The sequence below is a fragment of the Sodiomyces alkalinus genome (assembly GCF_003711515.1).
Source record: "Sodiomyces alkalinus F11 unplaced genomic scaffold SODALscaffold_14, whole genome shotgun sequence".
Lineage (NCBI taxonomy): Eukaryota > Fungi > Ascomycota > Sordariomycetes > Glomerellales > Plectosphaerellaceae > Sodiomyces > Sodiomyces alkalinus.
Genome location: NW_021167092.1, coordinates 529,010 through 552,229, shown reverse-complemented (window position 1 = coordinate 552,229; position 23,220 = coordinate 529,010). Strand labels below are relative to the sequence as shown.

The following is a 23,220-nucleotide window of genomic DNA, read 5'->3' as shown; positions in this document are numbered from 1 at the left end:
AATTCAAGACTAAAAGGCTTTATAGAACGAAGAGAAAGAGTCGGAAAAAAAGGGTAAATCGGTCCGTTTAGGCCGCCTTTATAAGCGCCTAGTCCAAGATAACCTTCGCTTTTCCCGAAGACCGCTGCCGACACAGGGCCCTGGGTGGATAAAGTCGGCTTTTATTCTGTTATAAACCGGCTTCGGATACCTAAAAACCCACTAAAAAAGGGCCCGAAACTACGCTAATAATCGCTATTCCTATCCCGGCTCCCCTATACAGGATACAGCCCACCTTATCTTTTCCTGCCCTTTTTATAAAAGCGAACGAAAAGCCCTGCGGGAAGCCCTAGCAGGCCTACTACTACCTCTGCCGCTATTATTCGGTACTAAAAGAGGTATACAGGCCTGAGAAGCCTATCTTTTAGCTACTAAAATAGCGTCGGCAGAGTGGTATAGAGCGCAAACCTCGGATCCTGCGGTCTAGTTTTCTGTTTTGGTTTTTTTACCTGTTTTTCGGTATGGTAGGCAGACTATTACGGAGGATTTCCTTTATTTATTACTACTCCGCTCCTTACTATAATTAGCTTATTCTAGTCTTTAGCCTTTAGGGCAAAGGGCGCCGCGCTATAGCTTTAGGGCTATATACGCGTAATAAATAAATAAATAAAAAGAATACCCTAGTAATATCGAAGTAGTATTATAGCGGCTAATATATAGTAATTACGTACGGTATAGTAGGCGCCTAGGACTATATCTAGACGATATCGAAGCTTATACTAATACTATAGGTATTAATACTATATATCTTTAATACGCTAATAGCTAACGCCCGTGTAAGAATATAAGTTATCCTTACACCGTAGAGGTGCTGCTAGTATATCGAGGTAGTCTAATTAGTTAATAACGGAACCGGATTTCCAGGGTCTTTAGCTATTCTATATTAACGATTTTCAGCTATCTATAGCGTCTACGTTAACTAGGACAAACTATACAACCCTAGAAAAAGCTATGGCCTCCCTTTTCGACGTAGTAAAAGATAACTAAGTCCTTTTCGGCCCTCAAAAAATACAGCTTATTCACTTCTATCGAAGACGCTCTAAAGAAGATACTCCAGGTATTATAGGGGGGCACTTCGTAAAGCCGGCGCTAGGTGCTATTAGGTGGTTACGGGTCTGGTTTAATTCTAAGCTATCCTTTAAACCCCACGTCGAAAAACGCCTAAACTCAGCTTCAGGGGCCCTAAATAGACTATATTGTCTAGCTTGTTCATACAGGGGCCTTTCCTTTAAGGCTCTAGGGCAGTTATATATAGCCTGTATAGTCTCCTTAGCTGGTTTTGGCTTATAGCTCTAGTAAGACCCTATATCACCGAAAAAACACCTAGTAGACCGCCTAGAACGACTATAGTACGGCGCTTTAGTCCGGGCCCCAGGGCCTTTTAGAGGGGCCCCCTTATGGCCTTTAGAACTCGAAGCAGTAGTTCCCCTAGTAGCGGTCCGGTTAACTAGGTGTAATAGGCTATATGCCTTTAGGACCTTAAAGCTTCTACCCAACCACCGTATTAAATACTAGCTCCTTACTAGCATTTAAAGGGGCCTAGGAGACGGAAACCAGGAAAATATCGCCCTTCTTCAGACCCTATAGCCTACTATATAGCTTTATAGGCTAGACCTAGAAACAGTACCTTTAGGAGGTTAGTCTTAGGATATTAAGGGTCCTTCGGCTAGGTAGGAGGCCCCCTAGGCCTTAGAACCTATAGCGGACCTAAGACCCTTTTTCCCTCTTAAAGACCCTGGCCCTGGCCCCGAAACCCTTGATCAGAAAATAGCCTACCTCGAAGCCCTCGCTAAGATATAATATAGCCTAGGGGAATAGGCTGCTATTTTCTACACCGACGGTTCTTTAGGCTACCCTACTAGGCCCCCTATAGGGCCTCCGTAGGCTATAGCCGCTATAATATAGTGGACTATTACTGGAAGGCCCGGTAAGTCTATAGGCTTTAACCTAGGGGCCGCTGCCGAAGTCGCGGACGCTGAATTATACGCTATTCTTTAAGACCTCTACGCTACCCTAGAGCAGATACCTAGGCCTCTAAAGTACTATATTTTTAGCGATTTATAGGCGGCTATACAGGAGCTTTAGCGCACTTCGTAGTGGGCTATAGAAGCTTAAGCCCTTATCTTATGCCTTAAACAGCTAGGTACTTCGGTTTCCGTCTAGTAGTGCCCCTCGTATATAGGGATAGAGGGTAACGAACTAGCAGATAAAGTCGCTAAAGGGGCGTTAAACCCCGAAAAAGCTACTAAATCCGTTAGTTTAGTTACCCTTAGCCACCTAAAACGCAGGGTAAATAAAGCCCTTATCTAAGACTAAAAGACCCTATAGAATAACGAAGAGGAGCCGAAAGAAAAGCTAAATTAGTTTAATTAGGCCGTCTATATAAGCGCCTAGTCCGCGATAACCTCTATTTCTCCCGGAAACTACTACTAATATAAGGCCCTAGGTGGGTAAAATCGGCTTTTACGTAGTTAAAACCCGGCTTCGGACACCTAAAAACCCACTACAAAAGGGCCTAAAACTGCCCTAACGACCGCTATTGCTATCCCGGCTCCCCTATACAGGATATAGCATACCTTATTCTTTCCTGCCTTTTTTATACAAACGAACGAAGAGCCCTGCGGGAAGCCCTAGTAGGCCTACCGCTATCTCTGCCGCTATTATTCGGTACTAAAAGAGGAATATAGGCCTTACAGGCCTATCTTTTAGCTACTAAAACAGCCTCGGCGGAGTGGTATAGGGCGTAAACCACGATTCCTGCGGTCTAGTTATTTTGCTTTGGTTTTTTACCTATTAGAGTTATTAGGTTTATTAGACAGATTATAATAGAGGATTTCCTTTAGTTATTAGTACGCTTTATTTTACTGTACCTAGCTTCTGATAGCCTTTAGCCTCTAGGGTGATAGGCGCCGCGCTATAGCTTTAGGGCTGTATGCGGGTAATAAAAAAAATAAAAAAAAAGGACCTATAACACTATAATCTTCGAGGAAGATATAGAATAAATAGTCTTAAGCTAATTAGGGCAACGTAACTTAAACTAAACTAGTACCTTAATTGTAGTAAAAGATATATTAAGAAAGAATAATAATAGATAATATAGTCTACCAAGGGACCGTCTACCTACTATCCTCTTATATAGGTGGGTAGTGGCCGTGCCACCATACTACCTTTTTCCAGGTTATATAACCAGCCATAGCCTTGCACTAGAAGCGTATCTGCGCGGTTATACTATTAGTCTAAAGGTATATTCCAGATATATAGCAGAGATCAACCGGGCCTATATCGGCTCTATAATAGCACTACTATATATAAGGAAGAGTATAGATGCTTTTCCGGGGTTCCTATAGATTTTCCCCTTTATAGCTACCCGAGAAGGACTATATAGCCTAAAATAGGCTCCTATGGATTAGATTAGATAGGATAGTATAGATAAATAAATAAATAACCTATAATTAGCCTTGTATATATCTAGGTCTAATTATAGCCTATAGTTTTAGTAAATAGAAACTAAAGTTTTGTAATACTGTTAGTATCATTATATATTCAAAATCTTGGTTTTATAATATTTCGTTTATAGTTAAAGATATACGAGGCGTACCCATTTTCTTTTAGTGTGATTGACGTGCTATTTGGGGTGGTCCGTCTCACCTGACACGTCCCTCTACCCTTTAATGAACCTACTGCTCCACCCGGACGTCCTCTCCAAGTTCGGTTTACTTGCCTCGCAGCAATTATTACAGTGTATCGCGTCTCTATTCTCTATGATTTACGGCTCACTCCAGTGTTGCACCCGGAATCAGTTTCTTAGCGCGTCTCTGTAAGCTTGCGACTACTTGCTGCCCCTTGCACTCGAGCAACCCAATCTCCTGACATCATCATCCACGACGAAATGCTTATCAAGTATGCCCATTTCGCCGCTGTTTTTTACGAGTGTATTTGCTTACTTCATGCGCCAGAGTCCGAACGCTTACGGGCAAGGAAATTGAGCTCGATATCGAGAACGAGTATAAGGTAAGTTCCACCAATACCCTAGAAGATGACTGATCCGCTGCCCGTACCTGACATAGTAACTGGCCCCTAGGTATCGCAAATCAAGGAGAGAGTAGAGGAGAAGGAGGGAATTCCCCCTGTCCAGCAGCGACTCATCTATGGCGGTAAGCAAATGTGCGTATCTCATGGCGTGCTTCTCGAGCTATTAGCTTCCGGGAAGAACCGAATGTCCAAGTATTAACCACGTCGTCCTCCAAGAACTTGGCTAACGAATTGTTATTTCGTGCACAGGGTTGATGACAAGTCGGCATCTGAGTATGGACTTGAGGCGGGGGCGACGCTGCACCTAGTCCTTGCCCTACGGGGTGGCTTCACTCTCGACGTCTGTTAATTTCTCTACACATACGACGGAATCCTGCCTCTCAATAGTCCCAGCATGCCGTGGTCATGAGGATACGGTGTTGCTAGCTTCGATCGGTGGCATCACTTGCCAGGCTCAGACACCAGCATTGCAACCAGTGCTGATACATATGTACGTTGCGTGTCGGCGAGGAGACCACTTTGGCGCGCCTATGATCGACATGCTGCATGTCTGCCTGCAACTATCCATCCCGTGAAACCAACATCATTAGAAATCGGATTAGCGGTGTTGTATTCTATCCTTCCTTCAGCCCTGCCGCACATAGGAGACCATCGTCAGCCAACACTCTACACTTTTCCTCGATATCGTGTTTAAGTTGCCCTAATAACAGTCGGGTGGATACATTGTCCACAACAAACAAATGCTCTGCTCAACGCTCATGATATCCATCCAAATGATCAACCCAGGGTATGCATGTTTTGAAGCTCGATGTCCATATCAGCTGCTTTATAGTTTTGCATACAGCCAGGCACTTCAAGGGTTGGGATCGGATCCCGTCTTCCCTTGAAAATGTTTAGGAGGGTCGACGTTTCTTTGCTGGCATAAATATATCAACCTGTTTTCGTTTCCTGGCTAAGACTACAGGAGAGTACTTGGCGGAAGCTGGGGAATTCGATGGGACGCTTGGCGGTCCGAAACCTGGCGACTGCTCAGGGCTCTGAAGGGAGGAGCCCGATGTTGTCTTGCGTGGCCTCGCACCGGGAGCGGAATTCTCACTATGTACCGCGAGGGTCAAAGTAGAGACCGATGTGAAGTTAGACGTACGGGCAAGTTGCTGATCCGAGTTGTTCGCAACTATGGGGACCTTGTTCTTAGGTGCATTGGAGAGAAGACCCGGGCGTCTAACGGGTTTGAGAGGCGGTTTTCCTGTAGATTTTTCGGTAGAAACCTGATTGCGTTGTTGGACGGATTGACCACTCAGCTGGCGTCCGTCGTTACAAGGAGTATCTGCATGGGTGTGACGCAATCCTGGTACGGTCGCAGATGATGTGTAGGTCGGCCCAGTGCTTCTAGGTTTCTTTAGATCATTTCGTCCTGCGCGGAAAGCAGTCCGTGTAGATGGGCGGTCCTGAGAGATATAGGGTCTGAAAAACGGCTGTGAAAGCATGCGACGTCCTTCCACGATGTATGCCGGCATCATCTTTACCGCCCCAGTCGGCGGCGTGTTGGACGGAGTGGCAAGGACACCACGCATCAGCGCATGCTCAGCCGCTTCCCTTCGAGCTCTCCTCAGAACACTAGCACCGCTATTTAGTTTAGACCTTCCACCACCGCCAAAGCTCGATGCCCTCGAGAAAACCTTCGAGGATCTGTTCTGGCCCCCAATGCTGCGACCAGTTTTGGGTGGCCGGGGCAAAAAGCGCTGATCGACAAGCTTGCTGACCCTGGAATCCTTCTGTTCTTGGAGGCCTTGAAACTGGCGACGCAATTGCTCCTCGGCCTCCATTTGGGAAATCTGGCGTTCGCTGGAATATTTCTCATAGACTTCATACCACTGCGCCGGCTTGGGAGGAATGTAGTCCTTGTCACGACTTTCGACTGGAAATTCCCGGCTTATGAGGCGTTTCCAGATATCAGCCGTATCGATGTATGGGGAGTTGATCTCGATTTGGCGCAGCTGAGTTGGGTCCGTGACTCTGAGCAAAATCTCACGGACATAACCGGGGGGGACGAACACATCCCCATCGCCGAAGCTCGTGAGTTGGTTGATGTGCTTTTGACATATTTGTACGCATAGCTCAGCAAGTGACTTAACCGCCATAACTGAGAAAGTGTGTGTAGTCCTTGTTAAGGTTACTGAGAGACTGATGTTGAACTTGGGGGCTAAGCTGAGGGTAGGTGTGGGGCGTGTCAGATAAAGCGTAGTCAAAATCGTCATAAAAAAGGTTTAATGTTAGATGCCACACCCACCTTATCGGGGTGTGATAAACCATATTATGTTAGACGTGTGGAGTACCTTCATCCTATATATCTATAGTTATTTCCCCTGGTTTTTCCGTAGAGTTAGATATCCCTATAAAGTATTATAATCTTCACTTAGATAAATATATATATAATTCCGCGTATCTTATTTACATTCTGATAGTTATAAGCCCGGCGTTCTAATAAATAAAGCTATTCCGAATAATCCTATAGCTTCTAGGCTATTAAAATTAGCCTTAAGTCTATAGCGGGTAGTTTAGTATTATAAGTAATATCCGCCTGCTTTAGATTATATTTAATCATTCTATTATTTGAATCGTATTATTATTTAAAGTATTTAGTATAGTTAATTAACCTATTCGTATATCTATTCCACTACTTTTTTTATTAGTATAACGATAGCTTCTACGGGAATAGCACCTATTATAGGCCTTATAACGCTTACTACTCCGAAAGACTAAAGGCCTTAGATTAAAGCCGTGATAACTATCACGTATTCCCACGATATCGCCGACCTTATTAATCCCGACCTTAATAAAGCTAAATAGCCTAAGCGCTATATTCGAACCGATCTACTATAACCTCTTATTATAGCCAAAAAATATAACGCCTTTAATTATAATATACTATTTAAGATCTAGTAGGTAGAAGAGGATCGGTATAAGGCTAAAAAGAGGGAAATCTCAGCCTTATACGATTATATCGCTAAAACGGTTAGCCTTACTTTAAAGGATTAGTACGCCGGCTAAAAGAAGTAAGGAATATATTAAAAGCCCTCAAGATGCACCTTAAGCCGATAAACGCCGCCTAGCAGTCACTAACTAAGAGACACTAGGACGAATACCTCTAGAATATTAGGCGTATACCCTATAAGCGCTAGCTAGAAGACTTTATTAAGCTATACCGCGATACCGAGATATACGAAGTTCGTGCCTACGATACTAAGGAAGATTAGATTAACAGCTTCTTTAACGCTATTAGGAGCGTAGTACCGGAATAGTTAAAGGCACGCTTTATAGAGCTCCTACGGTTAGAGGAGAAAGACCTACCCTTAATGTAATCTATCATGGAGGAGTATACGATATAGGGTTAGAAGAGGGTATAATACGCCGAGTTCCACGTTATAAACCTCACGGGCGTAAAGATTATCTTAGGGAGGCCGTGGCTTATAGCCGTTAACCCTAACGTTAATTAGTAGTATAGTATATAGATCTATCCCTTATCCTACGCGGAACTAGGTATAGTTATATCGCTAAAAGAGCTATATAGGGTAGTCAGATAAGCTAAGTCTATCCTTACTCTAACCTATATAGGTTCTACACGGGGCCTACGTATCGGCCACGTCGGCCTAATACAAAACCCTTTAGTAGGATATAGAGATAAATTCTTAGAAAACGGGGCCTATCCCAGCCTAGACGGGGCCTACCCCGGCCTAGACCGGGACCCCGCTGCCACTACGTTACCGAAATAGTATTAAGATTTCGCTAACGTTTTTAATATCGAAAACGCCGGGAGGCTGCTAACGCACTAGTAGTGGGACTATACTATTAAGATTAAGGAAGGGAAAAAGCCCCCCTACGGCCCTATCTACCCCCTCGCCGCGTAGGAATTAGAAGTGCTGTGTTGGTATCTATAGGATACCGTTGCGAAAGGATAGGTTAGGCTATCTACTAGTCCGGCCGGCGCCCCTATTCTATTTATTTCTAAAAAGGGTGGTAAGCTACGCTTATATATCGACTACCGGGGATTGAATAAGGTGACCGTTAAGGATCGTACCCCCCTCCCCCTTATTCACGAAATCTGAATTGGTTATTATCGGTGTAGTACTATACTAAGCTGGATCTTAAGGATATATACTATCGGTTACGGATTTAAGAGGGCGATAAGTGGAAGACGGCGTGCCGCACAAAATACGGCTATTACGAGTACCTTATTATACTATTCGGGTTAACTAACATGCCCACGAGCTTTTAGCGGTATATTAACTAGGCGCTAATAGGTCTTATAAATACTATCTACGTAGTCTATCTTAACAATATTCTTATCTATAGTAAGGATCTAGTTACCCACCGCGTATATATCCGCGAGGTCCTTATAAGGCTTAGGTAATAGTCTTTGTATACTAACCCCGATAAGTATAAGTTTAAGACCCGCGATATTAAATTCCTGGGGTTTATCTATAGCCTAGACGGGGTACGGATAGATCCGGCTCGCGTTAAGGTAATCCGCGACTAGGAACTCCCTAATAGTGTTAAGAAGATATAGGTCTTCCTAGGTTTTACAGGGTTTTATAGACGTTTTATTCGGAACTACTCTAAGGTCGCCGCCCCTTTTATAGACTATTTGAAAGGGGGCTACGTAGGGGTCCTCGTGCTTTCCTAGCAGGCCTAGACCGTGTTCGAGGAAATAAAACTGCTATTCTAGAAGGTATTAGTCCTGCGGTATTTTAATCCCGCCCTATTAATACATATTAAACCCGACGCCTCTGCTTTTATAATTAGGGCCGTTATTAGTCAGCTCGAGGATAGGCTATAGAGACCTATCGCGTTTATATCCCGTAAGCTACGTAGCGCCGAGCTTAATTATAGTATACCCGATTCTAAGCTTATAGCTATTATTAAGTCTTTTCGGACGTAGCGCTATTATATAGCCTATAGTTAGAGCCCTATAGTAGTCATGATAGACTACCTAAACTATCGTTATCTGCTAGATAAGCCGAAGCTTAAGGGCTAGTATATATAGTGGCTTAAGGAGCTTGCCCTGTTTGATTTTGAGATTCGGTACCGCCCAGAGACGTTAAACCCGGCGGATAGGCTGTTAAGAAAGCCCTAGCACGCGCCCTGTGAGCGTGCCCTGGTTACTGACCGGGCTAAGGCGGTAGAGTCTTTTCTAAGCGTTTTATAGACTATATCGGGAACTAGCGTGGTTCCCGTGCTGCCTTAGGTTTTATTCCCGCTCTTGACTCCCCTTTGCCGAAGGTGGTAGAGGTGTAGGCGGATAATCTCCTTTTAGAGCCTTTATCGAGGCGTCTTATTTTGGGCTGTATTGGGAACCAGGATAGTTCCCATAATAGCCCCTGTTCTGAATTTCGCGCTCCTCCTATCTTGCCGAAGGTAGTAGAGATATAAGCAGATAACCTGTCTTTAAAGCGTTCTGCCTTAGGCCTATATGGGACTTAGTATAGTACCCGCGCTATTCTCGCTACTCCTATTTTACCGGAAAAGGTGGTCAAGACGTAAGCGGATAATATTTTTTTAGAGCCTATACCGAGGTATTTTGTTTTAAGCCTTATCGGGAACTAGCGTGGTTCCCGTAGTGCCCCCGAGTCTAACCCTGTTTTTCCCGCTCTTAATTCCCCTACTTTACTAGAAGAGGTGGTAGAGGCGTAAGCGGATAACCCTTTTTATACTAGATAGCGTGAAAGCCACGGTGACGATACTATATACGGATACTAGTCTAGGAGTGGTGATATCCTTTATTTTAAGAATCGCGTTTTTATACTAGACTACTATGGCCTCCATTAAAAGGTCCTATAGTGTTTTTATAATAGACCTAGCGTGGGTTACTATAGGGTTATAAGGACTATTAAGAGGATTTCGGACTTTTACTTCTAGGATTATTTGCCTAGGGATGTCCGGCAGTTTATACCTACCTATGCTATCTGTTAGCGTATTAAGCCGCGGCACTATAAGCTATATAGCGAACTGGCGAGTCTTCTAGTACCTTAGCGTCCCTTTATAGAGATATCTATTAACTTTATTATGGGGCTGCCGCTAATCTATAGTCTAGGCCGTAAAAGGGATATTATCCTTATAGTAGTATGCTATCTAACGAAGTACTTAATTTATATTCCCCCGAGTAGTGGCCTAATCGTAGAAGGACTTACTAAGTCTCTATAGTATCACGTTTTTCGCACTTTCGGCCTAGCTAACGGCATTATATTAGAGAGAGGCTCGTTATTTATAAGCCGTTTTCAGGTAACTTTATATCGCTGCCTTAGTACTATATAACGCCTATCTATAGCGTGGTATCTATAAACTAACGGATAGATAGAGTGGTAAAACTAGAACCTCGAATACTATCTATATATGTTCTGCTTATAGGAATAGGATAACTGGGTTAACCGACTACCGTTAGCAGAGTTTACCCATAATACGGCGTACCACTCTACGATACGTTATACCCTATCCGATGCCCTGATAGGCTATAACCTAAGGGGACCTAATAAGGTATAACTGCCTAGGGCAGGCGAGGTTCGTGCTGCTAAGGCTAAGCAGCGAGTGGAATACCTTATAGCCTAACGTTAGTTTATTTCGGATCTTATTAACAGAGCCTAGGCCTCCTACGAGCGGTATTATAATAACGGCCGTGTCTAGCGCTCCTTTAAGGTGGGCGAGTACGTCTTACTATCCACGAAGAATATCCGATAGAAGAGACCCTCGAAAAAGCTCAGCGATAAGTTTATTGGTCCGTATAAGGTAACTAAGATTATAGGTATATATAGCCTGGCCTACTAACTAGGACTGCCGAAGGGTATAAGGATTTATAATGTCTTTCCGGTTTCTCTACTAGAATTATAGAGGCCCCGTGATAGGTTATAGCCGGAACTTTTACCCGTGGTCGATATCGAACCGGATTCGGATAAGTACGAGGTCGAAGTTATCCTGGACTATCGATATTAGAGTAAACGGCGCTAGTACCTGATTAAATAGGCCCGCTATAGCGACGAGGAGAATACCTAGGAGCCGAAGCGGAACGTACCCGACGAACTCGAAAATTATTTCAGGTCGAGGCTCTCCGTCTCGGGGAACTAAACGGGGAATTTGGAGATGGACTCGGAGGCTGGGTTTTCGGAGGTGTCGAGAGGCCGGCACGGATCGGGCGCTCCAGAGGATAGGAGTATCCGGGGGAGGTCGCTCTATTAGGTGCCTATAGCAGTGGTTATAATGGGTCCCTAGTATAAACCTATAGGGGTCTAGGTGTGCCTAGTCTAAGACCTCTTAAGGTATAAATAAAGTAAGTTATTATATAGTAAATAGAATAGTCCCTCGAAGTAAATAAGTTAGCCCTCGAGGAAGTAAATAAGTAGTCCTCGAGGAGTAGAGCATAGCCTTAAGGAGCGAGGGAGCCTCCCCTTTAAAGGGGGAGGCTAGCGATTAATCTGATTCTTTGGCTACCCCTATACTTTCCCTATCGTGATCCTATCGTGACCCTACCTGGTTCCTTGCTTGACCCTACCTTTTCACTCCTCGCGACTACCTATTTAACATGCTACTAGAGCAGAATACTATAAAGGAGGTAATAGCGGAGGCTGCCACTGCTATGGCCACTACGGCTATTACCGCTATTACTACCGTTACTTCTAAGGGGGTAGATAGAGATATAGGTTTACTAACCACTACAGAATCTGTAGAAGAATAATAGCAGGGAGATTAACCTAATCAGGAGGCATAGAAGGCACGTAGAACAGGGCAAATAAGCCCTATAACGCCTTCTACGCCTCCGGCGGCACCTGCTTTAACGTTTTCTATAATTACACCTATAATTATACCTCTAACGGCACCTATTTTCCCTTCTCTAATAACAGCACCTATTTTCCCTCCTCTAATAACTATAAACAGCCCTCCTATACCACTAACTAGAACTACGGATATACCGCCTATTTTTAAATAATCTAATAAAGGCAATAATACCGAAGATCGTGATAATACTGCCATAACCGGCGGTACCGTCGAAATGGGATTATTATCCCCCAACCAATCGGTTCTTAACAAGGAACTAACCACAACCACTACCGTTAATCCGGTATTTACGGCTCCTATTACGGCTAAGTCTCCTTAGACCTCTTTTTCCACTACTATAACTAACTAACCTACTTTTACAAGCAGAAGAAACCGCCCTCCTGTTGTTCTAACGGCCGCTGCCGATAGGCCTGCGTGTAGTAGGCGTCTAACTAACAGATATGCCCCTCTTTCCTTTTATAGCTTCTATAATTAGATTAAGATACCGAAGAAGCCGTTACTACGCCGCGATATACCTAAGGAACCTCTAACCTAGTCTTAAATACTAAAGAGTCCCTATAAATTAAAATACATTAAGGCCGCTTTATAGGAGGTCGGCACGCTTAGATTAATAGGCACCTTTAAACGGTAGGAATAGTCCTACTAGCAGGGGCACGGCTCGGGACTATATAAATCAGTTCTAAGGTCCACTAAACCTTAAATAGGTTTTTAAGTATAAGGTTAATCCTATAGACTATATTAATAAGTTTAAGGCACGTCTTTATATTTAAGGGGATTAATAACCTAATAACGACCTTAACGCCTACGTCTCTACTCTCGCTAGAAGGACCTTTAGGTCGCTAATAGGTATTATAGACCACTTTAATCTTAAGACTCGGTAACTTAACGCCGTTAACATATTCATTAATACCCTGCTTAACGAAGAGATCTATATTAAGGACCCCCCCCTAGTTAGCAGTTACTCTAGTCGGCTACGGGCCTTAAAGCCTATAAAAAGCTCGAGGACATTTTAAAGTAATCTATATATATCCCTATATAACGTAGAGGGATTTAACGGCTACGCCGGGCGTTATATGGCCTACGGTATTCCCTAAAGCTATAGCACTAATAACTCTCTTCCGTACTAAGTAAATAAGGTTTAAAGTAATTAACCGAAGACAATTATATCTTTAAGAATAAGGTCCTAATTACTTTCTTTTACCTTAACGATATTATCCTAATCTACTACAAGGAATATTAATCTATTACTAATAACCTAGTATAGTAAATATAAAAGAGCTTCTAAATCAGGGATCTAAGACTAATTAAGTGGTTCCTTAAAATCCGTGTAGGACACGATCGTTAATAACATAAGCTATAGTTATCGCTTAATACCTATAATACCCATAAGATAAAGGCGTTATAAGTGGATTATAGAGATTATAGGGTTAAAAGCCCTTTTCCTTATCCTAATATCTTAGAACCCTCCACCGACTAATAAGCCTCCGAAAAGTTAATCTATCTATATCTTCGGAAGGTCGGTTCTATTAACTACGCTACCTATTAGACCCGGCCTAATATCTCTAAAGCCGCTTCGAGCCTTACCGAATTTAGCACTAACCCGTTAAAATAGTATCACGATACCGTAGATAGGTATTTAAAGTATGTCGGTCTAATAAAAACACTATACCTTTACTTCGGACCACGTAAAGACCACTAACACCCTATACTCTCTTATACTTCTAACGCCGCTTTCGCTAACGACTATAAGACACGGTATAGCTTCTAAGGCAATACTATATTATTATTCGGGGGTCCTATAGACTAGAAGGCTAATAAGTAAATAAGCGTCGTGACCTCTAATACTAAAGCCGAGCTTATTACACTTTCTATGACTATTAGGCAGTATATCGCGATAAGGCGTTTAATAAAGGACCTAACATTATCGTTTAAGGAGGAACCACTAATAATATACTACGATAATCAATAACCTAAATAACTACTAGAATCCGTTAGGCCTAAGGTTACCTCGAAATTAAAGTATCTCGACATCCACGCCCTTTAGATCCGATAAACCGTTAAAGAGGGGACCGTCGCGATTAAGTAGATCGCTACTAATAATATAGTTAGCGATAGCCTTTTAAAGATACTACCCCCGTAGAAATACAGGGCGTTTATATATCTACTTAGTATAGAGGTCCCGCCGAAATAGAATTAAAGTAATTAACAGAGACAACAATCTTCTATTACGTTTTAATTAAAGGAAAACGGTTAATTAGACCGTTATTTTAAGTGTTTTTATACCCTATAGACTATTATTTAGGTACTGTTTTTTAATGCTTTTTAACTGCTTTTTAGCTTTAATGCCTATAACGCCGTTAATTAATATTTAGGCCTAATTTACCCTAGATTTTAAGCATTAATTTAACGAGCAGAATAGTTAGGATTAACCCTACTATTCTAGGGGGGTATATTAGATACTATAGCCACCTTATCGAGGTATAATAAAGTATATTATATTAGACGTGTAGAGTACCTCGGTCCTATATATCCACCCTTATTTCCCCTGCTTTTTCCGTATAGTTAGACATCCCCATAAAGTATCACAAACTTCACTTAAGATGAATATACACATACTTCCGCGTACCTTATTTGTGTTCTGATAGTTACGCTGTATTTGACACCCGATACGTAACCGTAATAAACCCTACGCTCTGGTCAACGACCTATGCAGCTTGGCGGTGGAGTCATGGTCCCACGAAAGCGTCACGTGTGAGGTCTCGACATCGAAACGTGAGGTCTCCGCATTGATTCCCCCCCCCCCTTTTTTTTTTCCCAGTTACCTACCAGTAAGTGGAAAGCCACCACAGCTGCTTCAGACGAGTCCCTCAAGCACGTTCAAGTCCACAATTGATCACGAAACTTCAGGTTCTCTGGTTGTAGATCCCTCTCTCTCCAAGCAGCCACCATGCCCGCGCAGCTCAAAACGTCGGCCGTTTCCTCTAGCCTCGAAGCAGCCAATGGACGTTTATCAAGGAAGCGCAAGAACCACAACGTCAACGACGACAAGGAAATCCGACGGACGTCAAAACGAAAGATTTCAAACGGAACCTCACCCCGAGACAAACGACAGGACCTGACGAACCGTGCCAGCCGTTCAATTGCAACTGGTCTGAATACCATATGTTTTACGGAGTCAAAGCTCTGGGTTTTATACAATAAGGCTCATTTTGACTAATTGCAAACGTAGTTTCCAACTCGACAACCGACGATCTTCAATATCACCAGAGCCACGAAGACCATGTTTTGCAACAGGCCCTCCAAGATCTCGCCTCAAGTTCAAGTATGAAAAGCCCCAAGACTCAATTCGTAAGCTTTAACCTCCTCTCCCTGGATGTGTCGGTAGCTGGCTAATAAGAGTTTACTCTTAGATATTTGCACCCAGACCTGATTGGCACCGGGCTGAATTGCAGCCCATGGTTGAACCTCAGTCGGAGCTTGTTCACCCCTTTAGCAACGCTATTGGCAATCTCCACTCGCATGCGTGGAGTCTGCTTGAAGCCGACTCTGAAGTCTACAGGAAAAGTGTCCTCGTGTCGACTTCACACAAGTTTCTCTCCACTATCATGGCTTCCGGGACCGTGTCCGATAAAGTGTCGGCCCTTACGCTAGCGATACAAGAGTCCCCTGTCCATAACTTTAAAGCATTGGAAGCACTAATGGGTCTGGCTTCGAAGAGAAATCGTGGACAAGCCCTCGAAGCCCTTGGAGCCCTCGTTGATTTGCTTGGCCCAGGGTTTATCCTTCCACCAAACAGACGACTGCGGAAATTCGAGTCGCAGCGTGGGTTACTCGGTGTTCTTCAGAAGCATCGCATTCACCAATGGGCTGCTAGTGAAAACCTCCCAGTTGGCTTGTCCGAGGCCCACTTGGTTGTTTGGGCATACGAGGACTGGATGAAGTCCGCGTATTTCAAGATCGTCCAACTGCTTGAGGTCTGGTGCAACGATGAAATCGAACACTCTCGGATGAAATCCCTCGATTTCGTCTACTGTTTGTTGAAGGAGAAGCCGGAACAAGAGACGAATCTGCTGACACTGCTTGTCAGCAAGCTTGAGGACAAAGACCGAAAAATATCCTCCAAAGCATCGTACCTCCTCCTACAATTGCAGAACACACATCCTGCGATGAAGTTGATTCTTGTCAAAACCATCGAGCAACAGATTTTGCTACGTCCCGGCCAAAACTCGCGAGCCAAGTATAACGCCGTCAGCACCCTCAATCAAACAATACTGAGCAATCGTGATCCTAAGACTGCTGAGACACTGTTGGCAATCTATTTCGAGGTTTTCATTGTGTTATTGAAAAAGCCAATGGTTGGGTTTGGTCTGCCTAGCGACTACCACATGGAAAAGACCAACAAAGAGGCAGCTACCCGTACTAACGCTGAACATGAGACTGCTGAGAAACTTGTGTCCGCTGTCCTGACGGGGATTAACCGCGCCGTCCCTTTCGTGGCCGATGATAACCCTATGTAAGTATGACCGAGACTGGCTCTGATACGATGCTGATTGGGAAGTGATACAGCCTCGACGCCCATGTGGACACATTATTTCAGATCGCCCATTCGAGTAACTTCAACACAAGTGTCCAAGCACTGATTCTTATCCAACAGTTGTCTCTCCGAAGACATGTTGCCTATGACAGGTTCTACCGAACTCTGTATGAATCTCTTTTGGACCCGCGACTCATGACATCGTCGAAAAAATCTCTCTACCTCAATCTTGTACTTCGCTCCTTGAAAGCCGATGTAGATAGCCGTCGCGTCAAGGCTTTCATGAAGAGGATGACTCAGATTCTCGGCCTACACCAAGCTCCGTTTGCTTGCGGGATCCTTTATATCATTTTGCAGCTACGGTGCCAGTTCCCCGACATTAGAACGCTCTTCGAAGAACCGGAGGAGGATGTCGGGATTGAACAAGCTGCTCCACGACATCCAATTATGCATCGTCAGGCTGAAAGGAGCTCGCGCTCCTATGACGGCCGAAAGCGAGACCCGGAACACAGCAATTCACAATACACTTGTCTCTGGGAGCTTGTAAGACTCGGTTCCGCTTCTTAGGCCGTGGCACTTACTAACTTGGCAATAACAGATTCCGTTCCTTGACCATTTCCACCCATCGGTTTCCTTCGCTGCATCTAATGTCCTCTCAAATCAAGAGGCAAGCGCCACACCTGATATGGAAAGCCATAGTCTCATCCGGTTTTTGGATAAGTTCGTGTACCGCAATCCCAAGAACACGGAATCTACGCGCGGGGTCTCGATTATGCAGCCTCTTTCCGGCTCTGGTGGTGTGATCAATAAATTATCTCATGCCACTGGTACAACCGTGAACAATCCCGCCTTCTGGGACAAAACGATTGATCGAGTCGCTGTCGAAGACATTTTCTTCCATCACTACTTCCAGCAAGTTGGCAAACGTACGCGGACCAGTTTCACAACCCATATCGAGTCACAAAGCGAATCGGACAACGATGAGGAGGTGTGGAAGGCGTTGGCCTCCTCTCAGCCTGACCACCGTATGGATGAAGTCGACGATTCAGATCTCGATTTGGATGTTTGGGACTACGACGATGACAGCGATGCAGATCAATCGCGGAACTCTCTCGGAGAAGGCACTGGGGTTCAGGACGTCAATGAGAGCGATGATAGTGCAGATGGAAATGACTTCAAAGAGATAAATCGCACCTTCAGTAAGAGCCCGGAAGCCGAGACCAGAAGGGCTGCTGAAGATACTGGATCACTATCTACGAGGAAGCTTAAGAGCCTACCAACGTTCGCCTCTATCGACGACTACGCGGAATTACTAGCTCTAGAGCCGGAGTCTTAGTATTACCTAGGCCTTAAGGGGTAGGTTATCTAAGCTGCTCTAGAATAGAAAGCCTATCCTATCCTATCTTATTAACTTAGTTAGCTTTATCCTTAGAAATATACTATATATATTATTTAGTATACTTTTATATAAAATTTACTATAATTAATAATAGGAAGAACTATCCGTTATATAAGTTCTAGTACCTGCTATAAAAAACCACTTTATAGTGGGGCTATGAATTTAAGCTTAAGTATATAAAGTATAGCACCTAATTATATATAGAGATTAGTCTACTTTATATAAGTAATATCTATCTTATTAATCGATACACTTAATAAGCTATAGGCAAAAACAATTAGGATATTCGTATTCTTAGATAGTTAACGCTATTCTAAAGTAGTTAACACCTAGATAGATAACACTTATCTAAAGTGGGCTAATCTCTTTATATAAATTAGGTACGATACTTTATACGCTTAAGCCTAACTTTATAGCCATACTAAAGAGTGGGTTTTATATAGCAGGTATTAGAACTTATATAACGGATAGTTATTTCCTTAATAATACTAGCTCATAATATAAGTAAAAGTAATATAAGTACTAGGATCACGATTATAACTACCGCCTCCCTCCTAGAATACTATTATAAAGGCACTATAATACTAGCACTATAGTAAAACAGGAAAATATAATAAATAGTATTATCCTAACCCTTAACCTTATATAATTTTCGGCGGACCTACTTTTCGTAGAATAAACACTACCCCCTTTTTAGGGTAGGGCGCTATATAGAACCGATATTAAATTAAAAGGGGACTACTATAGCCCCTTAGCCTGAGGATAGGTATATTAAGGTAGTAATTTAGGGCCTATTAGCTAATAGGAGTATAATCGAATAGGCTATTAAGCTAGTTAAGGAAGTAACCACACTATAGTATAACCGTTAATATACCCTATCCAGGCAAATCCCTAGCCAGCCAGTACTATTAGACCTAGGGCTTCTAGGGTTTAAAAGGGCGACCTTTACTATAGTAAATAGGGTAGAATAAAGATATCTTCTACGAAACTAAGGGGGAACCGCGTCGAGGATATATCCCTTAGCCGGTCCGGTGTAACTATAGCCCGAGTATCTATACCACGCTATTCCCGCGCGTAGTTCGGGCGCTATATATTTCTTATCTGTACGGATAATACCGGAGGTATACGTCCTTTATCCGCGCGAATAATACCCGCACTATTCGCTTTATAGCTAAGCGAATAGTGCTTACGCTATCCTTACTAAAGGCGTATTATATAGTCCGGGCGATAAAAGCCTTACGTTCCGCGGGCGTTAACCGACGCGGATTTAATAACGCGAGGGGCGTAGACTCCTACGATTTAAGAAGGCGGCGCCGCCCGGTTATAACTTAGTAACTATATACGGCGATAATACTCACGATAGAAAGAAAATAATGGTTATATTAATATAATATATTACACTAACTACGCCAATCTCTACTCTGTATAATAGGGTATAAATAAGGGAAGGAAAATCGCTAGGCGGCGATAAGGAGTAAACGGCGAGTACCGAGGAAAGTAAAATAAAGAAAACAGAGTAACTAACCGGCCGTTTCCCATAGCCCGTTCCTACGCCTATACCTAAGTATTTATACTAAATTAATACACTAAATCCTAATACCTAAACTATATTTATACGGCGTATCTTAAGCTATAGACGAAACTATAATACCTAATTAAGCTAACACGATATGAACCGTCCCCTAATTCCCGATCTCTATAGCCTAGATCTTTATAACCTCGGGAGGTTACGGGTTAGTATCGGGGAAGCCCTAGTATAAGATCTCGCGCCGGAGAATAATAGCTATATTATCCTCTATAAGGCTAGCTACTTATCCCTTAACGGCTTACTAGGAGATTTCGTAGGAGACTAATACGCCTTTCGTTCTATAGGTATCGTAATAATAAGCTATAACCCCTATCTGTCAAATAACTATCTTAGCTAAGTCTATATCGCTTATATAGTGGCTAGCTAAGTATTCTCGCTTAATATTCTCTAGTATACCGAGCGCGTCTAGTTTAGCTAGGTGTATTAGTTTATCTATATACTAGAACCCTATAAATAGGTTTAGCTCGGCCGTGTTCTATACGTTATAATTAACTACGTAATTATTAAGGAAGGCCGCCGCCTAAATAGCGATAAGGAGTAGTAATATAGCGGCGCGGGATCGCTATTTAATCTTATTAAACGTCTAATCGCCGTGCATAAGTTCGCTATAATACACTAACTAGCATAGGTCGTTTAAGTTAGACGCGAAACTCTTCGCGGCTTAGGTATAGAGAATTTCCTGGCTTAAGCGGGAGAGTATACGTTTCGCTAATAGCGACATTATATAGTCCTAGTAAGGGCGTTTAATACTCGCGATAGGTATTAGTATACTAGTAAAGGTGGGTACCGGACTATCTAATCCTAGGCCGGTAAGAATATCGGCTACGCTATAGATAATTAGCGCCGGGATTATCTATAACGGTTATAGGAAGTTTTGGATCTTAGCTACCTATAGCTTAATACTAGCCGGGTAATCGCCCGTTTTATTAAGGAAGTTAGCGCCGCTATATCGTTATTCTATAACCGGCCTAACAAGTTAGTTAGTTTTAGGCTTAGCGATATTAGTTTATAAACCGTTTAAAGGATATAAGCAGGTACTATAGCGTCGCGTAGATATAAAGGGGGCGTGCTAGCGGCTAGTATCTATATAGCGATAACGGTACTACTGCACGGTAATAGGGAGCCTAAAAGGGTAATAGTAGTACTTAGGCGGGTAACGAGAAAAGGGATTAGGGAGAAACTGGCTATTAGCGGCCTTAGGAGCGTTATAATAAGCTATAGTAAGACACTGCTTAAATATTTAGGAATACTAAGGCTAATTAGCGATATCGATATTATTATCTAGTAGAAACTACGGCTAGGGGTATAAAGTAACGATTTACTATACGATATCAATAGCGACGGTACGCTCCGCTTCCTCTACTAGAGCGAATACTATATAGCGGAGTTAACGGTTAAGGGGGTTATTATACCCGGTGTTAATAGCTTCTTAACGGTATCTTACGACCGTGCTCTTATTATCCTAGCGCTACTAATTACATACTAAACTAGTAGATTATAGTCTAGTAATAATATGGCTTTTATTATTAAATAGAGTAAAAGCTCTAAAATAGCCGTTGAATATAAGGCCCGCGCCCGACTTTCCTTTCGTAAAGAACCTTAAGAATTCCTGCTAGAACTCGTGGTCTTTGGATTAGGGTATATCGGATAGGTATTCTACGATATAGTATAGAGATATACTAGCTATAAATAAAGGGAGATAGATAGGAAAGAAGAAAAAGGTATATATATAGTAGTATAAAAGGATAAAGAGAGAGATAACACTTAAACTAAGGGCGATCGTTATTATATAAATAAGTTAGGAAAACACGATACGGCCTAGCTTATTCGCGATAGTAAAGGATAAGGGAAGGCCGGCTAGGATATTAGGTGTGAAAAGAATTTTATATTCAGTTAAGGAAGCGGGCTAATCTAGTAAAATATCGCGGTTGGTGTTATTTTTATTAGTCCGCTCTATTTTCCTTTTATATACCTATTATCCGGAGATTAGATAATACCAGTTATACTTTCCCTTACCCGAGTTTAGGGCCGTTCGCTATACGTAAATAACGCTTAGTTACCTTAGTTAACTCGAGTCCCTTATTTAATACCTAATAAAGCTATAAGGCTATATTAAAGTCCCTTAAAGGTTCTTTACCTCGAGTAGTCTATATTCTATCTATTTCTTTAATATCCCCTAGCTTAAGGTTTTTATTTAGTGTCATTCCCTTTACCGTAGCTCGTAGTGTCTCTAAAGCCCTTTATCGTGCCTTAAAGGCTTCGAGTATTTCCGGTACGTCTATCGTTTCTTTTAGTATCTATATATTTTAATAACTTAGGTATTCTTTCTACCGAATTAGGTACTCGGTATAAGGCTTACCTCGCCCCTTCCGGGTAACCCTTTTATCTAGGATAATGTCGATCTCGTAGTGCTTACATAGGTCTTATTATTTATGCCTATTATCGTCCGGGCTACCGGCGTGAACCGGATTACTATCGATTTCCTAACCCGGCAATAAGTCTAATCCCGGTTCCCGTGCTAGCTAAAGGTAGGTAATACTAATAACGGGGTAGACGTTAAGTATAACGGGTAGATCTAAACGGTATATTAGAGGTAAGACTTACTCCTTAACCTTAAATAGGCCTATTCGTTACTAACCGAGTTTAATAGATAGCTTTCCGGGTAATAAGTATCTTTACCCGAGCTTTACGAAGATAAAATCCCCCGGGGCGAACCGAATACTACGGTATTTCTTATCGTATAGTCGTTTTATATATCTAGGCTAAGGCGATAGATAGTTTAGAGTCTTCCTAACATAGTTCTTAGACGAATTCCGGGTTAGTATCTCTAATTATATTAAGGGGGCTATTAGTTTAGACGCCGTAGAGCAGTTTATTTAATAAGTAGCCTAGGACTTCGCTTAAAGCGTTATTTAGGTTAAATAATAGGGCGATAATACCCTTTATTTATAGGATATCCAAGTAAGTAATAATGAATATACGGATAATAATCTTAACGGTTTACTTTTATTCTAATAGGCCGTCTATTTACGGATACTATACTATAAAGAACTTAGATAGCGTGCCCGCCTCCTTCTAAAGTACCGTCTAGAACGCTAATAGGAATTTTAGATCACGATCCGAGATAATATTTTTAGGGATACCCTAATTCCCTAGTTAAAGCAATTAAAAGGGGATATAAGCCTAGTTCTTGGCTATGTAGGTGCTATAGCAAGAGATAAGAAGAGTAGCCTTTATAAACTTATCTATTACTATAAGGAGGGAGTTAAATAAAGCCCCTCTTTTTACTAAGAAGAACCGGCTAAGGGTACCTCGGGTAGTCTAATAATGAAGTCTATAATAATAGTATAGAAGAGAATAAGAGGAGTTATAATTAGTAATATTTTACCGAGCGGACGTTAGCGATTAGTCTAATTAGTAGCGTATATTAAGTAGTTAGCGATATAAGACTCGATCTCCTTATAAAGCGTAGAAATAGCGAATCGGCTAACTAACTCGTACTAGGTTTCTTTAATACCGAAGTGGTGGCTATTTATTATAGGCGGCCTAGATAAACTCCTAATATAGAGAGAATAGGATATAAAGATAACGCTTCCCGCTTTATTCTAGGTTGTAAAGCAGACTATTATCTAACTCGAAAGGGATCTTAACCGGCGAATTATATTCCTATAACTAGATAAGGATAAGTCCTTATTTAGTATTATTAGCGTAACTATCACTAATTCTTTATTATAGGTTAGCGTTTATCTTTAGCTTAAAGAAGTAATAAATAGCCTAATCACGCTAAATTCGTTCTAGCTTACT

At 42.4% G+C, this 23,220-nt stretch overlaps 3 protein-coding genes across 3 annotated transcripts; 2 read left to right on the top strand and 1 right to left on the bottom strand.

Annotated features, from left to right (window-relative positions):
* Positions 1 to 3,710: 3,710 nt before the first annotated feature.
* SODALDRAFT_364035 (ubiquitin-domain-containing protein) lies at positions 3,711 to 4,646 on the top strand (the record flags this gene model as incomplete). Its single annotated transcript, XM_028614612.1, has 6 exons — positions 3,711 to 3,822; positions 3,894 to 3,939; positions 3,996 to 4,050; positions 4,121 to 4,203; positions 4,321 to 4,411; positions 4,482 to 4,646. The coding sequence occupies 6 exons, from the start codon at positions 3,711 to 3,713 to the stop codon at positions 4,644 to 4,646; spliced, it is 552 nt and encodes a 183-aa protein (XP_028462615.1).
* Positions 4,647 to 5,534: 888 nt separating this feature from the next.
* SODALDRAFT_285554 (hypothetical protein) lies at positions 5,535 to 6,212 on the bottom strand (the record flags this gene model as incomplete). The annotated part of the gene is made up of 1 exon (XM_028608494.1): positions 5,535 to 6,212. A coding segment is annotated over one exon (678 nt), but the record flags the coding sequence as incomplete, so codon positions are not given.
* Positions 6,213 to 14,728: 8,516 nt separating this feature from the next.
* Positions 14,729 to 17,907, top strand: SODALDRAFT_329458 (CBF-domain-containing protein). The gene is made up of 5 exons (XM_028610949.1): positions 14,729 to 15,044; positions 15,125 to 15,243; positions 15,306 to 16,408; positions 16,462 to 16,972; positions 17,028 to 17,907. Exons 1-5 carry the CDS (start codon positions 14,843 to 14,845, stop codon positions 17,763 to 17,765), a joined length of 2,673 nt encoding a protein of 890 aa, XP_028462613.1. The 5' UTR covers positions 14,729 to 14,842; the 3' UTR covers positions 17,766 to 17,907.
* The last annotated feature ends 5,313 nt before the right edge of the window (positions 17,908 to 23,220 follow it).

Excerpts from the sequence above, each read along its gene's own strand:
- SODALDRAFT_329458 (XM_028610949.1), top strand. The coding sequence starts at position 14,843 with ATGCCCGCGCAGCTCAAAACGTCGGCCGTTTCCTCTAGCCTCGAAGCA. Across the intron at positions 16,409-16,461 it reads GTGGCCGATGATAACCCTAT|CCTCGACGCCCATGTGGACA; the intron begins GTAAGTATGACC and ends GAAGTGATACAG. Across the intron at positions 16,973-17,027 it reads ACACTTGTCTCTGGGAGCTT|ATTCCGTTCCTTGACCATTT; the intron begins GTAAGACTCGGT and ends TGGCAATAACAG.